General features: G+C 38.2%; 1 protein-coding gene across 1 annotated transcript in view; it reads right to left on the bottom strand.

The window, feature by feature from the left end:
- Positions 1–17,720, bottom strand: part of IPO9 (importin 9) — a 56,439-nt gene that overhangs the window by 12,174 nt on the left and 26,545 nt on the right. The window contains exons 7-14 of the mRNA XM_045456520.1: positions 17,116–17,235; positions 16,901–17,001; positions 16,644–16,702; positions 15,913–16,064; positions 14,757–14,855; positions 13,512–13,618; positions 13,009–13,148; positions 10,476–10,635 (exon numbers count right to left, since the gene is read on the bottom strand). Of these exons, the coding sequence (XP_045312476.1) occupies positions 10,476–10,635; positions 13,009–13,148; positions 13,512–13,618; positions 14,757–14,855; positions 15,913–16,064; positions 16,644–16,702; positions 16,901–17,001; positions 17,116–17,235 (938 nt within the window). The remainder of the gene's footprint in view (positions 1–10,475; positions 10,636–13,008; positions 13,149–13,511; positions 13,619–14,756; positions 14,856–15,912; positions 16,065–16,643; positions 16,703–16,900; positions 17,002–17,115; positions 17,236–17,720) is intronic.

Below are 17,720 nucleotides of genomic sequence, written 5' to 3' on the forward strand. Positions count from 1 at the left end.
TGCACACACATACATATGTACATATAAATAAAACTTACATATATATATAAGTTTTATTTATTTTTGAGAAAGAGGAAAAGAGAGAGAGAATGAGTGGAGGAGGGGCAGAGAGAGAGGGGGACAGGATCTGAAGCAGGCTCTGTGCTGACAGCTGATAGCCTGATGTGGGGCTCAAAGTCACAAACCATGAGATCATGACCTGAGCTGAAGTCAGGCGCTCAACTGACTGAGCTATCCAGGTGCCCCTATTCCTGCTATTTTTCGAATAGTGTTTTTTTAACATCTTTTCCAACACATTTGTTATTTAGTACACTAACTTTCATGTTGTAACAATTTTGTATTTTTTGGAGTAGTTTTGAGATCAATTTGTATAGATCTTCTATGCAATAAATTTGAATACTATCTGTGCATGATAGGAAAATTGTGTACTAAAGTTTGTATACTATTTGTAGGGTTTAAAGTTTTTATTCACCTCTATTCAATTAATATTTACTGGATGCTGCTTACCATGTCCAATGTAATAGAATTAAAGACATATTGTCCGAGTCTTTTGTTTATCTTCAAAATGGCAATAAAAGTCAACAGACACTTTCTCTATGTTAAAAGAAACCAGTACAGAAACAAGGCCTTCCGCAGGTACTCAATAAATGTTTTTTCCCCATTTGTTTAAGTGGTTTTACAACCATATTACTTGTGTCAGATGAGGGGTTCGGAGGTCCATAATGAACAGTACAAGCGTGGGCTTTGATCGCAGATTTGTCCATAGACTTTTTGTGTTTTTAGTCCATAACACCTTGATTTTCAATTCCACCTTGCTCTGATCTAACTTTTTCTTTTCTTAAGAGCTGATCTGTCATCTGGCCTTGGTCAGCTCTCAACTCTTTACACTAGGTTTTGCATTCATCTCTCCACCAAGTACTCAGTTGTACTCTACCTCCTCCCTCCCCCCCTCTGCTTCTTCACTCCAATAATTCATAGTTACTGTCCCCTTCTAAAGAACTTGAACCTATACACTCTGGTAGATCAAAAAGATTGTACCATCTACTCAGATCATATGGGAAGCAGGGAAGTTAGACTTTATGCTAAGGGAAGTTAGACTTTATTTTGGAAGCTAGTGTATCTCCAAGTCTTTTACAGATTATTCCTAATACCTTCTTTGCCCTCCCTTAAAGTCTTCAAGAGAAACTGACACCCCAAGAAGATGCTATAGATTTATCCTGTGGCTTCATGTATCACATGGCATACTATGACTTTCTTCTGGGGTACCTGTATCTCAATTTGAAGAGCACAACTGAAGCCATGAGAATTTTATTGTAGGAGCAAAAATAATTAGGCTTTTGCTTTATAAAGAGCAGTTAGACAGCTAAAATAATACAAATTACAGCAGTGGGGGCTGGAGGCAGAGACATCAGTTAGGAACCTACTGCAGCACTTCAGGCACAAGAAGTTGAGAATACAAGCTAGGGTAGTAGCAGTAGGAGAAGAAATGAAAAGCTAAGGAACCAAGATCTAAAAGGCAGAGATCTGGGATCTCCACTTTTACTAAAACAGGAAATACAAGATCTCCTTAAGATTTAAAGGTATTGATTCTTTTTTAAAAAAAAATTTTTTTTTCCAACGTTTATTTATTTTTGGGACAGAGAGAGACAGAGCATGAACGGGGGAGGGGCAGAGAGAGAGGGAGACACAGAATCGGAAACAGGCTCCAGGCTCTGAGCCATCAGCCCAGAGCCCGACGCAGGGCTCGAACTCACGGACCGCGAGATCGTGACCTGGCTGAAGTCGGACGCTTAACCGACTGCGCCACCCAGGCGCCCCTTAAAGGTATTGATTCTTAAAAAAAAAAAAAAAAGTACCAATTTCTTTTACTAAAACAGAGAATACATGTAGGGCAGGCTTGGAGGCGGTCAGTAGTAACCTCAGGAGTGGATGTGTTAATTTTAAGATACTTATATAAGATATCTACCATGGTATTAATTAAGTAGAGGATATGTTACTTTAGAGCTCTGGAGAAAGGCTGGCATTAGCTATGATATGAGAAATGTGACACAAGTAGAAGTATTTATTGATCAATACCTTGTTTCAGAAATGATTTCAGGCAGTTTGCAATGATTACATAGGTTAAGACACGGAAGAATAAATTAAAACCAGGGCAAAAGAAGAAAAGCAAAGGTGGTACGATGACCATTAAAAGGTTGCTAGTGAATTAGAAAGAACAGTTTCAGTGATGTCATAAGGACATAAGCCAGATTGTAACTGGTTGGGAAGCTGAATAGGGAAATGACCAACTGGAGAATCTTGGCTGTGAAGGTAAGAATAGCCAAGATCCCTTCATAAGACAATTTTTAACCTGTGATCCAGAGATGGCGTCAAGAGATCCAGCCTTTGATAGATCATATAAAATTTTATAAACATGTATGAGTGTCCATTTTTCTGGTGTTCAAAACTTTTGTCACCTTTCCAGAGAGCTCTGCTTTACCTTTCAAGCAAATTGCTGCCCATGTAGTTAGAGACTTGAACATTATTTTTTTGAAAGTTTTCTTCACATAATTTTCTTTAAAAAAAAAAAAAAAAATTTTTTTTTAAACTTTATTTATTATTGAGAGACAGAGAGAGACAGAGCGTGAGCAGGGGAGGGTCAGAGAGAGAGGGAGACAAAGAATCTGAAGCAGGCTCCAGGTTCTGAGCTGTCAGCACAGAGCCCGACGTGGGGCTCAAACTCACAGACCGTGAGATATGACCTGAGCAGAAGTCGGAGGCTCAACTGACTGAGCCACCCAGGCGCCCCTCTTCACATAATTTTCTGACTATAAAAGTAATATAAACAAATTTTTTAACTTAATTTTTTTCAGTTTTATTGAGGTACAATTGCCATGTAACATTATAAGTTATTTAAAGGGTACACTGTGGTGATCTAATATATACATACACTGGGAAAGGTTTCCCCTCATCTAGTTTAACACATCCAACACCTCATATATCTTTTTTTTTTTTTTTGGTGAGATAATTTAGTTTTTATTCTCTTGGCAAATTTCAATTATACAACACAGTGTTATCGACTATAATCACATTTTATTTTAGATCCTCGGATCTTGTTCACCTTATAGAGTGTACCCTTTTATCAACCTCTTCCTATTTCCCCCACCTCCCAGCAACCACTTTCTACTATTTTCTAATTTTTAGGTTCCGCATATAAGTGATACCATGCAGTATTTGTCTTTCTCTATTTCACTTCGCATGATGCCTTCAAGGTCCATTATTGTTGTTGCAAATGGCAGAATTTCTTTCTTTCTCAGAGCTGAGTAATATTCCGTTGCATATGTATACCACATCTTTATCCCTTCATCCGCTGACACAGACTTAGGCTGTTCCCATAATGTTGGCTAGTATAAATAATGAGCAGTGAACAAGGGAAGTGCCAGCTCTTCCAGATGCTTTCATTTAAGAAAAAGTTTTTTAAAAAATGTTTATTTTTGAGAGACAGAGAGAGAGAGAGAGACAGAGAGAGAGAGAGAGAGAGAACGAGTGGGGGAGGGGCAGAGAGAGAGGGAGACACAGTATCCAAAGCAGACTCCAGGTTCTGAGTTGTCAGCATAGAGCCTGACACGGGGCTCAAACTCCTGAACTGTGAGATCATGACCTGAGCTGAAGTCGTACGCTTAACCGACTGAGACACCCAGGCGCCCCTCCTGCTTTCATTTTCTTCGGATATATACCCCAAAGTGGGACTGTCAGATGATATGGGAGTTCTATTTAAATTTTTTGAGGAACCGCCACGTTTTTCATATACTGCTTTACCAATCAATATACATTCCCACCAACAGTACACAAGGGTTCCCTATTCACATCCTCATCAACACCAGTTATCTTGTCCCTTTTGGATGACAGCCATTCTAACACGTGTGAGGTGTTATCTCATTGTGGTTTTGATTTGCGTTTCCCTGATAATTAGTGATGTTGAGCACCTTTTCATTTACCTATCGGCCATTTATGTCTTCTTTGGAAAAGTGTGTATTCAGTCTCTCCACCATTTTTTAACTGGATTGTTTTACTTGCTATTGAGTTCCTTACATATTTTTAATATTAATCTCTATCAGATATATACGATTTACAAACATTTTCTCCCATTTTATAGGGTGCCTTTTCACTTTGTTGATGGTTTCCTTTGCTGTGCAAAAGCTTTTTTAGTTTGATGTAGTCCCACTTATTTATTTTTGCTTTTGCTGCCTTTGTTCTCGGTGTCAGATTCAAAAAACCACTGACAAAACCAATCCAAGGATCTTAACTTCCATGTTTTCTTCTAGGAGGTTCATGGCTTTAGGTCTTACATTCAAATTTTTAACCTGAATTTACTTTGTTGTACTGTATAAGGGTCCAGTTTCTTTCTTTTGCATGTGGCTGTCCAGTTTCCCCAACACCATTTATTGAAGAGACTATATTTTTCCCTATTGTGTATTTTTGGCTCCTTTGTTGTAAATTAATTGACTATATATGTGTGGGTTTATTTCTCCACTCTCCATTCTGTTCCACTGATCTATGTATCTGTTTTATGGCAATACCATACTGTTTTGACTACTACAATTTTGTAATTTAGTTTGAAATCAGGGAGTGTGATGCCTCTAGTTTTGTTGTTCGTCCTCAATATTGCTTTGACCATTCAGGGTCTTTTGTGATTCCATACAAAGTTTAGGATTATTTGTTTTATCTCTGTGAAAAATGTCCCTGGGATTTTGATTGCACTGAATCTGTAGATTGTTTTTGGGAGTGTGAACTTTATTTTTTGAGAGAGTGTGCGTGTGCAGGGTGGGGGGCAGAAGGCGAGGAAGAATCTTAAGTGGGCTTCGCGCTCATTGTGGAACTCGATGCAGGGCTTGATCTCATGAACCATGAGATCATGACCTGTGTTGAAGTCAAGAGTCAGATGCTTAACTAACTGAGCCCCTCAGGCACCCGAGGAGTGTGAACATTTTAACAGTAATTCTTCCAATGCATTAGCATGGAATTACCTTTCCATTTATTTGTGCTTTCTTCAGTTTCCTTCTTCAATGTCTATAGTTTTCTTTTTTAAAAAAAGATTTTATTCTTAAGTAATCTCTACGCCATACATGGGGCTCAAACTTATAACCCTGAGATCAAGAGTTACATGCTCAACCAGCTGAGCCAGCCAGGTGCCCCAACTCAATGTGATATAGTTTTCAGGGTATAAATCTTTCACCTACTTGGTTAAATTTATTCTTTGATGTTTTATTGTTTTTGATGCAATTATAAATAGCATTGTTTTAAAAAATGTTTTTCATTATTAGAAATGCAACCAAGTTTTGCATATTTTGTCCTATAATTTTCCTGAATTCATTTGTCAGTTCTAACAGTTTTTTTGGTGGAGTCTTTACTGTTTTCTATTTATAATATCATGACAACTGCAAAGAGAGACAATTTTATATCTTCCTTTTCAATTTGGATCCCTTTTCTTTCCTAACTGCTCTAGGTAAAACTTTCAGTACTATGTTGAATAGGAATGGTAAGAGCAGATATCCTTGTCTTATTCTTGATCTTAGAGGAAAAGATTCCAGAGTTTCATTGTTGAGTATGATGTTAGCTGTGAATGTGTCACAGTGGCCTGTATTGTGTTAAGGTATGGTCCTACTATACCCACTGTTGAAAGATTTTATCATGAATAGATATTGAATTTAATCAAATGCTTTTCCTACATCTATTGAGATAATCATATGATTCTTAGCTTTCATTCTATTAAGTGGTATATCACATTTATTGGTTTATATATGTCGAACCATCCTTGCATCTCAGGGATGAATCCCACTTGATCATAGTGTGTGATCCTTTAAATGTACTGTTGAATTTGGTTTCCTAGTATTTTGCTGAGGACTTTTGCATCTATATTCATCAGGGACATTGGCCTGTAGTTTTCTTGTTCTGTCCTTGTCTAGTTTTGGTATCAGAATAATGCTGGCTTCATAAAATGAGTTTGGAAGTGCTCCCTCCTTTTAAGTTTTTTGGAAAAGTCTGAGCAAGGATTGGTATCAATTCTTTAAATGTCTGGTAGAATTCATTTGGTCCTGGTTTTTCTTTTATGGGAAGTTTCTGATTACTGATCCAATAACTTACTTGTTAATGGTCTGTTCAGATTATTTAGTTTTTCATGATTCAGTCTTGGTTAGCTATAGGTTTCTAGGAATTTCTCCATTTCTTCCAGATGTCCAGTTTGTTGGCATGTAATTGTTTATAGTAGCCTTTTATGATCCGTTTCATTTCTGTGGTATTCAGTTGTAATGTCTCCTCTTTCATTTCTGATTTTATAGCTGTTCTCCTCTCATTTCTTTTTAGTCTAGCTAGAGTAGGTCAGTTTTGTCTTTTTAGAAAACACAGCGCTCAGTTTAGTTGGTCTTTTCTATTATTTCCCTGGTCTCTATTTTTGCTCTGATCTTCCTATGGTTAACTTTGAGCTTAGTTTGTTCTTTTTCTAGTTCCTGAGATGTAAAGTTTGGTTGAGATTTTTTTTTGTTTGTTTGTTTATTCTTAATGTAGGTTTACTTCTATAAACTTCCCTCTTAAAACTGATTTTGCTGCATCCCATAAGTTTTGGTATGTTATATTTCCATTTTTGTTTATTTCAAGACAGTTTTCTATTTTTCTATTTCTTCTTTCCATGGATTAAGAGTGTGTGGTTATTTTTCATGTATTTGTGAATTTTCCAGTTTTCCTCCTGTAACTGATTTCTAGTGTCATTTCACTGTGATTGGAAAAGATAGTTTTCCTAGGACTTGTTTTGTGACCTAACACATGACTTTTCCTGGAGAATGTTCCATGCATGCTTGAGAAGAACGTGTATTCTGCTGCTGTTGGACAGAGCACTCTGTATATATCTATTAGGTGCCTGTAGTCAAAAGTATAAAGGCCAATATCTCCTTACTGATTTGTTTGGATGATTTATCCATTGTTGAAAGTGGGGTACTGAAGTCCCCTACGATTACTATATTATTGTCTGTTCCTCCCCACCCGCCCCCCTCTTTTTTAAAATTTTATGAGAAAGAGCAAGAGAGAGAGCACATACACATGCTAGCAGGGAAGAGGGGCAGAGGGAGAGGGAGAGGCAGGAAGAGGGAGAAGGAGAGAAGAAGAGAGGGAGAGAGGGAGAGATGGAGAAAGGGAGAGAGGGAGAAAGGGAGAGAGGGAGAGGGAGAGGGAGAGAGAGAGGGAGAGAGAGAGGGAGAGAGGGAGATAGAGAGAGAAACACCCCAAGCAGGCTCCGTGCTGTCAGTGTGGAGCCTGACACAGGGTTCAATGTGGGGCTTGATCCCATGACTCTGAGATCATGACCTGAGCTGACTGAGGCACCCAGGTGTCCCAATTTCTCCTTTCAGACGTTAGTATTTGCTTAATATATTTAGGTGCTCCAATGTCAAATGTATATATATTTGTTATATCTTGATGAATTGACTCATTTATCATTACCTAACAATATTTTTTGGTCTCTTGTTCAGCTTTTGAGCTAAAGTCTATTTTATCTGATAAAAATACAGCTACCCTTGCTTTCTTTTGGTTTCTATTTGCATGGAATAGTTTTTCCATCCCCTCACTTTGAGCATATGTGTCTTGAAGGGAGTCTCTTGTAGGTAGTATATAAATTGGGTCTTTTTAAAAATCCATTCAGCTACTCTGGACTTTTGATTAGAGATTTAAATCCATTTACATTGAAAGTAATTTTTGATAAGTAAAGACTTACTAATGCCACTTTATTATTTCCTCTTCTGTAGATTCCTTGTTCCTTTCTTCCTCTCTTGCTGTCTTCCTTTGTGAATTTATGATTTCCCATAGTGGAATGTTTTGATTCTGTTGTCTATTGTAGATTTTTGCTTTGTGGTTATTCTAAGGCTTACATAAAACATTTATAGATATAACCATTTATTTCACAATGGTAACTCTGATTGTATACAAAAGTTCTACCCTTTATTCCCTCTCATGTTTTTGACGTCACAATTTCACTTTTTATAGTGTATATTCACTAACAAGTTACTTAGCTATTTATTTTGTCCTTTAACTTTTAGAGTTAAGTGTTTAACACACCACCAGGTTACAGTATTAGAGCATTCTGAATTTGATTATATATGTATCTTTACCAATGTGTAGTATATTTCATATTACTAATTTCATTTCAGCTTAAAGAATTCCTTTCAGCACTTCTTGTAAGGCAGGTCTAGTGGTGAAGAATTTCTTCAGCTTTGTTTGAGACACTTTATCTTGTCTTTGTTCCCGAAGAACATCTTTGCCGCATATTCTTGGTTGGCAGTTTTTATTTTCAGTACTTTGAATATATCATCCCATTCTCTTCTGGCCTGTGAGGTTTCTACTGCAAAATCAGCCGATAATCTTACAGGGATTCCCTTGTATGAGAGAACATTTTTTTCTCTTTCTACTTTAAAATCCACTTGATTTTAGACAGTTTTATTATAATGTATATTGGAGATCACTTTAAACTGAAATTTGGGGGTGAAATATTAGCTTCATGAACTTGGATGTATACTTTCTCCTCAGATTTGGAAAGTTCTCAGACACTTTTTCTTTCTTTCTTTTTTTTTAATGTTTATTTATTTATTTGGAGAAAGACAGAAAGAGAAGAAGAGAGAGAATCCCAAGCAGGCTCCATTCTCAGTGCAGAGCCCAATGTGGGTCTTGATCTCACAACCATGAAATCATGACCTAAGCTGAAATCAAGAGTTTGACGTTTAACCTGTTGAGTGACCCCAGGTGTCCCTCAGACATTATTTCTGTAAGTAAGCTTTCTGCCCCCTTCTACCTCTCCTTCTGGGGCTCCAATTTATTCACAGATTGTTTCTCCTAATGGTATCCCAAAGTTCACATAGGTTTTCTTCATTCTTTTTCATTCTTTATTCTTTGCCCTCCTTGAGTGGGTAATTTCAAGGTCTTGTCTTCTACCTTACAGGTTCTTTCTTTCCTCTGCTTGAGTTGTTCTGCTGTTGATGGTCTCTGTTGCATTTTTTCTTTCATTCATCGTATTCTTCACCTCCAGAATTTCTGCTTGGTTCTTTTTCATGATTTCTTTGTTGAACTTCTCATTTTGTTTATGTATTGTTTTTCTGATTTCATCAATTTGTTTTTCTGTTTTCTTATAGCTCACTGAGCTCCTTAAAATAGCTCTTTTGGATTCTTTATCAGGTATATCATAGATTTCTATCTTTGGGGTCAGTTACCAGAAAATTATTGTGTTCCTTTTGTGGTGTCATGTTTCTTTGATTTTTTCATGTTCCTTGAAGTCTTTCTTGTATTGCTGTCTTCACAAGTGAAGTAACAGTTACTTCCTCCAGTCTTTATTGACTGACCCCTTCAAAGTGTCCAATCTTGGACTCTTCTGCCCCAGTGGTATGCTGGAATTCCTCTGTTGGACTCCTGAACTTCCACAGAGGTTCCCTCATCCATGAGTGGATTGTCTAAATCTGTGTTCTCCAGGACCACAGCTGAAAGGGAGTGGAGCCAGTTCATGGGCTACTTCAGGGTCCACATCTGGGATTGAGGTCTGTATTCCTATTATGCAACACACAATTGGGTAAAATTCTCCTGGGTACTTAGTGTGTGATGCTGGTGATAGAATCCAAGCCAAATGGGGCTGTAGCCATGCCCTCAAGGACATGGAGCTGTGTCTCAGGCTACAGCCAGGGCTAGGGTTGGTGTATCGGCTGCTGGGGTGTGGGCCCATCCTCTCAAAATGGCTCTCCTTGTTTTTGGATGGCACTGGGGTTTCACAGTCTCCTCTCTGGGTCTCACAGCTCCCACAAAGACATGTTGTCCACCATGAGATGCCAAGTTATTGTTGAGGGAGAGACACTAGTGAAGGGCGTCTTATTCAGTTATCTGGCTTACATCATTTCCCTTCAATGCTTTCTAAAGACATATATAATGCACAGCATCTCAATCTCTGCTTCAAAAGGTAAGAAGACAGTGCAGATAGGTAGAAGATGAATTTTGTACTTTTAGGATTTTAGGTAGTTTTTAGGATTCAACTGAGACTTTTAAGTTTGGACTTTAATATGTTTGTTAAAGCAACAATGCTCCATCTGATCTTGGTAGGAATATAAATAAATGACTAGCTGAGCAACTAGTATACTGGCTGTGAAAAAGAGGTAAAATTGGGAAAAAAGAAGCAGTGTTTCTAGACTACATTATCCCAAACTTAACTTCAAATACAGAGAAATCAATCAACAAAATGACCTGGCTCTAATCCTACTTCTATAATTCTTTAATGTGCAATCCTATGCATGTTATTTATCTCTTGATGCCACGTTCCTGATATGGTTTCTTTCCCTCTCCACTCACCATTTTGTAGGAGATCTTCATCAGAAATTTCTAAGCAACATAATCTACTGGTCAAATGCTGTTTGGGACTTCTACTTTGAGTAATTTTCTCTTAAGTAGCGCGTAACACCCTAAGGTGGTGTACTCACCCCCAGATGGCTCTCACAGCAGATATTCGAACGGATGGGGGTTGTGTCTCATGAAGACCACTAACTGTTGCCTGTAGAAACTGCTGGATCAATTCAGGAGACATAGCAACAGTGAACCGACTGGCAGCCCAAAGTGCCCGGCCCAAGAGAAAAGGAGACACTGGGAGGAAGAGAGACCAATTAGGGGTTGAACAATAAAAAGGTTCTGTTACTTGCCCTTTCTCACTTACTTAAGGAAAAAGCATGACCTTATAAGATAAAAGCAAATATATGACCTTTGGTACAGAATCATTTTCCCAGTTTCACTTTGCACTGTTTGCAAAGTAGATATTGAATATTCTTAGGCTAAAAAGACTTACCTCCCTCATTCCCATCCCTAGCTCTCATTATCCTTTACCTGCACTACTAGTTAGTCCTCTAAATGTCTTCTCCATTGCCAGTTGTTCCTACTCTTGGACCATCGTTGGAACATTGTAAATCATAGTTCTGTCATTATTTAGTATCTATCAATAAATTCCATAGTCTACCAAATAAAGACCATTTTAGTTAAGCCTTATATTCAACACCCCCTGAGGTCAATGACTAGCATTACCTGTGATTTCCCTTTATGACTTCTAAACTCAACCATACACCCCTCCCAGCAACTCACATCTTACTTTGCCATTTCTGTGCCTTGTATATAGGCCAACACATTCACTGCTACTTGCATAACCGAACTGACTTCTTGGGCTAAAGTAATCCTAACTATCTCTGTGCTGCTGTAATCCTATGTCTTTAGCTTTCTTACATGTAGCATATTTTGTTGGATATTCCAGCCACCAGTGTAAGGACTACTGCCTCCCCACCCCCACCCCTGCCCCCGCTTACTATAACCTGCCTGATGACAGAGACTATACTTACTCAGCTCGTCACAGGGCTTAACTTACTTACTTGTAAACATGTAGTTGATGAGAATTATTGAGCAGAACCTAACAACCTGTGCCATTCATATAATTTAAAATACATACTAATTTATGTAATACAGAGTAGCAGCTCTCAAAGTATGGTCTAGGGACTCTTGGGAGTCCCAAAAGTTAAAACTTTCATAGTGATATCAAGACATTATCCATCTTTTTCACTCTCACTCCTTCTCAAGTGTACAGTGGAGTTTTCCAGAAGTCATCTGATGTGCTGACACCACAGCTCTGACAGCTAATGAAATGTATGCTTGCAATTCCTGTGTTCTAGAAACTTCTCAGTTTTAATTTTTAATATGTTAAATATTGACACAGAAAATTCACACAAAAATCTCTTTCGGACCACTGATAATTTTTAAGAGAGCAAAGAGGTCCTGACACCAGAAAGCTTGAGAATGGCTGGTGCAGAAAAGTTTTTAACTGTAGGCAGGACAACTGTCTCAATTGTAAATATTCTCAAGTCTCCACGAATTTCTGAAGGTTCTTTACCAGGGTAAATTCTATAAAAAATATGTTGATGGATGTGAGAACTCTGAACACTTTCATTCAACACATAATTATGAAATGTCTATTATATGCAAAGCATTGAGGGATACAAACATGTATTAGACATGATTTCTATTTTCAGACACCTTATATTCTAGTATGAAAAAAGAAACCATATTCACCAGCGTAAGTTAAGTATAGAATGAAAAAGGATATTCCCAATGGGTCTGAGCTCTGGATGTTCAACCACTTTAATTCTGTGATTCAGAGAATGGAGGTGATGGCACACATATCTTATAATAGATTACCTATTTAGAGTCAGAGTAGAATGCTTTCAAATGGCTTCAGCTACTCAAACGGCTAGCCTACGAGTGAGAGGCAAGTGAACGGATTGAGAATAGAGCAAACAATGCCACATGTCCCGTGATTTACGTATTTGGACAAAGCAAAGATGACCTTTTGTAATGGGGGAAGTCTCTAAGGATCAGAATAAGACATGGCATAGGCAGAAACAATGTAGCTGAAGATGGCAAAGAGAGAAATGATGATTCTTAATCACTGCTCTATATTGCTGGAGAAATAAATCTAATATAGTAGAGCCTACTTTTTTTTTTTTTTAAGGCAAGTAGCTAACATGAACATAAGAAGGGAACATTCTAATTATCTGGATATTGGCCAAGAATAAAGTTTTAGAAAAAAGACAGGAAACAAACAGGAAGAATGACACTGACATAAACTGTCTAAAGGTAGTTTGGACTTAATAATGACAGAACTCAAGCCAAAGTTCTCAAGGTACAGCAACCAAATCTGCATCCTATTCCAAAGCCAAAACCATCCATAAATGTGAGCACAGATTTGGAAGGGAAGTAAACAGGAGTGGAAAAGTTATGAATGTGGCACTATTAGTATCTTTGGTGGTAAAGCTTGAGCCACGGTCTCTAGGCTGTGTTAGAAGTTTAGATGAGTTCAAGCTCTAGGGTGGAAAGAATTTTCCACCCTAAGGACACATGAATATCTGGCCTACCTATCTAAATGAACAATATAACTGAGTTGATGACAGGCGTGAATCCTGGCATTGTACTAAAATGTACCTGAGAGGTTGAGGTCTGCAAGGATGACATTGGTCAGGAACCCATGCATGTCAAAATGGATCCTGCCATTCTTCACACTGTCAGTGATGATGGACTTCACCGAGCCAAGGGCAAGCATGCATGCCTCATGTATCTTCCACCTGCAAAAGTGATACCATAGCCTGGTAAAACAAACTACACTGCCAAAAAGACATCTGAAGGAAGTAGAAGCATGAATGGGTAGTCCAGCACAATCTGACCCAAAAGGGACATTTATCTGCCCTTCTAATCTAAACCTACAGCTGAAAACAGGGAAATTTAATAACAGATTTTTCTAATTAAAAACAAAGTAAAGGTCCTTCCCTTCAAGGCTTTCGGAATCAAGGGGTACAATAAAAGCATCTTAACCAATTATTTTAAGGTTGGGAGGATGGCTTTAAAACACATGATTCAAAGCAAGGATCTGCCTCAGATCTGATGCCCAGAACATGTCCCTAAGTCAAGTATCAGTTGCTCACTCTTACCAGTGTTCGGTGCCGCTGTTTTTGGTTTGCTCAGCCTCTTGTAAGTGCCGGGTGGCTGCAGCAGCCAGGGCCGCTGCACTCTCATTCTGGAAATCAGTGGCCACAGCCTAGGGAGAGAGGGGAGGGCTAATAAACCTATCTGTGCAATTAAACCCATCTTAATTGCAAACTGCAAATTTAATTGCAAACTCAATGGTTCACGCTCATTCACACATACATGCCAAGTCCCAATTAGGCATATTAAAAATATAACCCTTATTAGTTCAGGGTCTTTAATGGAATTAAAGTAGTATTTCTACAGTGCCTAGGCTTGGAAAGCTAACAAAATGTAAAGCTCTCTGGCTATACTGAGCAGAGTATAAGTGAGCAATGATTAATTCAGCTTTGAATGAAGCTTATTTATTTATTCTGGGAGCTTGACTGTAGAAATAAAAGGCTAATCTACGAAACGAAACTTAGTTGTGATCTTTCATAGGTGCCTTAGAAATACTAAAGGTTAGGGGCGCCTGGGTGGCACAGTCGGTTAAGCGTCCGACTTCAGCCAGGTCACGATCTCGCGGTCCGTGAGTTCGAGCCCCGCATCAGGCTCTGGGCTGATGGCTCAGAGCCTGGAGCCTGTTTCCGATTCTGTGTCTCCCTCTCTCTCTGCCCCTCCCCCGTTCATGCTGTCTCTCTCTGTCCCAAAAATGAATAAACGTTGAAAAAAATTAAAAAAAAAAAAAAAAAAAAGAAATACTAAAGGTTAATGAGAAGTGAGTTCGCTAATAATGAGAACCTCTCACCCAACAGAACACAAGAGGCAGTTTCTTCACACAACTTCGACCCAGAGACAATTCTATGCTCTAGTGAGAGCCAAAGAAAACAGCAGATGTTTGTTTGGATGTTCATCTCTCAGTAATCTAATTTTTTAAAAATGTTTGCCAACATCTAGTTTATGCTACAGATTCTGGCTTAAGAGTGAATTAAACTGAATGTTCCTGATTCAATTACCCTTATTAGAACACTTTATCCTTTGCACAATTTTTACATCTAATATTTACTTGTAAACCAAAACCAGCAGGAATGACTTTGGAATTCCCGAGTCTCAAACTTCATTTGAGAAGCTCTTTTATTATCCTCAAAGAAGTCTAAGATAAAGTCACTCAATAACACTGCTCAACTTGGGTTAGTTGTCTACAAAGAAGAGGGAACGTTCAAGTGATTGGTTAGGATATTCTGGTTCAAGTATCAAGGGAACCCACTTACAAGCAATAGGTCTTGAGCTGCAATCCTAACAGTGTAGGAGAAAGTATCATCATCTTCATCTTCAACAAACTGTTGGGGGTTGGCTGTCCATACTTTAATCTGAAAGGATGATGCAGTTAGGTCTTTGTGAGGTTGCCAATCTGGTTCATATGTTCCCTTTTTTCATCCACACACCCAGAAGATTTCAACCTTTTGTTTTCATTTATTATTATTTTTTAAAGATTTTATTTTTAAGCAATCTCTACATACGACGTAGGGCTTGAACTCACAACCGCGAGACCAAGTGTCACATGCTCCACTGACTGAGCCAGCCAGGCACCCTCTTTTGTTTTTATCTTGAACGGAACTCTAGCCTCAGTCTTTTCTCTTTGATGTAGAGAAGTAAATCCTTTACCAAGGCAAGTAACAAAAGTTACTGCTCTCTAGTAGACACTGAGCTGATTACTAGTTCTCTGCTACTTTTAACCAGCTTTCACTTTCTGATAGATCAACTTTGAATATATTTGACTATATTAGGTCTGATGGAATATTTAATGTGAAAATTATGTCGATTCTTGTGCTATTTATATAAGAGAGGCATTATCTTATTTTTTGAATGCTCCTTTCTAGTCTACTGACCCAACAACCAGGCTAATGATCTCTATATGTCAGTATTTATAGAGAAGGAATAGATTCTTCCAGAAACCAGGGTCTTTGGTTAGTGGTAGTATGGAAGCAAAAGTAAAAGTATTCTCAAAGTCCAATTATCTAATATAGGAGTTAATAAAACCACAGAACCCAGAGATTTCCTAGAGGGGCACCTGGGTGGCTCAGTCAGTTGAGCATCTGACTTCGGCTCAGATCATGATCTTACGGTTTGTGAGTTTGAGGCCCACATTGGGCTCTGTGCTGGCAGTGCAGAGCCTGCTTGGGATTCTTTCTCTCTCTGCCCCTCCCCTGCTTGCATGTGCACCTGCGTGCACTCTCTCTCTCTCTCTTGCAGAAATAAACAAATATTTAAAAAAAAAAAAAAAAAAAAAGCTTTCCTAGAACTTCACATGAAGTTATTCTTCTAGTGTTTATTTTTAGAAATAAAACTGTTCACTTGACCTAGATCTCACATTCAAGTTGCACTTTCTAAAAAGAAGCTGGTAACTGTCTCCCAAATATCATTTACCTGTTCCTCAGTGATTTGCATGTACAGGATTATATAGTAAATCAACTCAGGCAAGGCTTTCTTAACAGTGCTTTTGAATTTGCTATTTTCTAGGAGAGCATGGACAAACTCAAAAATGCTAAAGACGAGATTTTCAAAGCCCAGGACTTCACCTACAGGAAATACACAAGAGAAGATTTTAATGACAAGCAAACAAAAGGACAGCATGTATGCTGGAAATGAACTACATTATCTTGGTAAATTAATGAATATTTACAGTCCTTGCTAATTTTTATTCCCAAGGGAACAAAGAGGGACGCTAAGGAGTCAAAGAAAGGAACTTTGAGAATATCAAAGATTCTTTGGTTTCTTAAGCAAAAGAATCAGAAACACTGAATATATCTTCCAGCATGTCTATTTTTGATTTGAAACACTTAAAACATATTAAAACAGAAATGAAAATATCATCTGCCACAAAGAAGTAGGCTGGATTAGATGGCCTTTAAGGTATCTCTTCTAAATCAGAAATTCTACTTTGAGATTTATGCAAATGCCTTTGAGGAACAGATTAAAGATTTTCAATGTCTCATTTCCCCATATCTAATACACTGAAAGGAAACTCAACTAGAAAACTTAACTTACGAGAGTGAAGCCTCTACGTTACCGCTATTATCTGTCTCTGGCTTTTTTCCTTTCCTAGAGTCCTTTCCTCACCGAGTGGTGTATCTGTTAAGATCAGATAAACTACATACCATCAGAATCCACAGGATCTTCTACTTCTTCTGTGTAATTTACTTCTGTCCTCACATAAGTATGATGAAGAGTAAAGAAATAGAATTTGGAGTCTGCTTTACATATATTCTACAAGAGAATGTTACACATTCCAACACTAAGAGCAGATACTTTAAAAAAGTCATTTAAAAAAGTGGAGTCATATGAATGCAAGACCCAGTGCTAGATTCCCGACTACAGGTGGTAGCAGGTCCCTCAAGCTTTCTGAAAAGGATATAAAGCTGCACTCTCAGTTAGGGTGTTCCAGACAATAGGCAGAATCTGTTGCATGGAGGACACCATGTGCTTTGGGAAGTTTTTCACCAGGGCTGTCACTGCCTGAGAAATTACAGAGAAAAAACACCTGAGAGTTTCAAGTGATGGAGGAGAAAAACCAATGATTTCAGACCATCCTCTAAAACTCCAAGTATCTCAACGGTAGTAAATATTTACCTTTAGGACTTCCATCTTAAACCCACTGTCAGATGTGGGGCCATCTGGTATCTGGAGGGCCTGAACAAAGGCCTCTGTGAACTGCTGCACCACAGGAAAGATCAGAACTTTGGCTGCACCCTGGTAACAAATCAGTCAATATTGAACATACTTATAAATCAATGGCTCCAATGCACATATCAAACACCAAGATCTGAGGCATCGGAAGATTTCTCTGGGCTCAGGTTCCAATCAGAAAAGTACAGCTATCAAGTCACTGGAAATGCTACCCAAGATTTCATATTTCCTTCTCTAACACCTGCAGTTCCTCACCATGGCCTTCTTAAAAGTTATTGTACAAGACCAACTTTTCAAAACTACTTTGGAATGACAGGGATTGGTGTTTTTCAGCTAGCTTTGTCTCGTGTGAGACCAAAAAAAAGGCTATAAAAGAGTAGTCAAGTTGTGGGTGATGATTAATATGAAAAGATGCAGGATAAGGTGTCAGAAGAAATAAGGCTCAAATGAAAGGAAACTAAATTATATACAAATGTAATCAAAATGTTAAACGCAACCACAATTAGCATGCATTCTGGTACTCTTGAAATGAAATCAGTCACTGCTGT

This window comes from Leopardus geoffroyi, chromosome C3, assembly GCF_018350155.1.
Source record: "Leopardus geoffroyi isolate Oge1 chromosome C3, O.geoffroyi_Oge1_pat1.0, whole genome shotgun sequence".
Taxonomy (NCBI): domain Eukaryota; kingdom Metazoa; phylum Chordata; class Mammalia; order Carnivora; family Felidae; genus Leopardus; species Leopardus geoffroyi.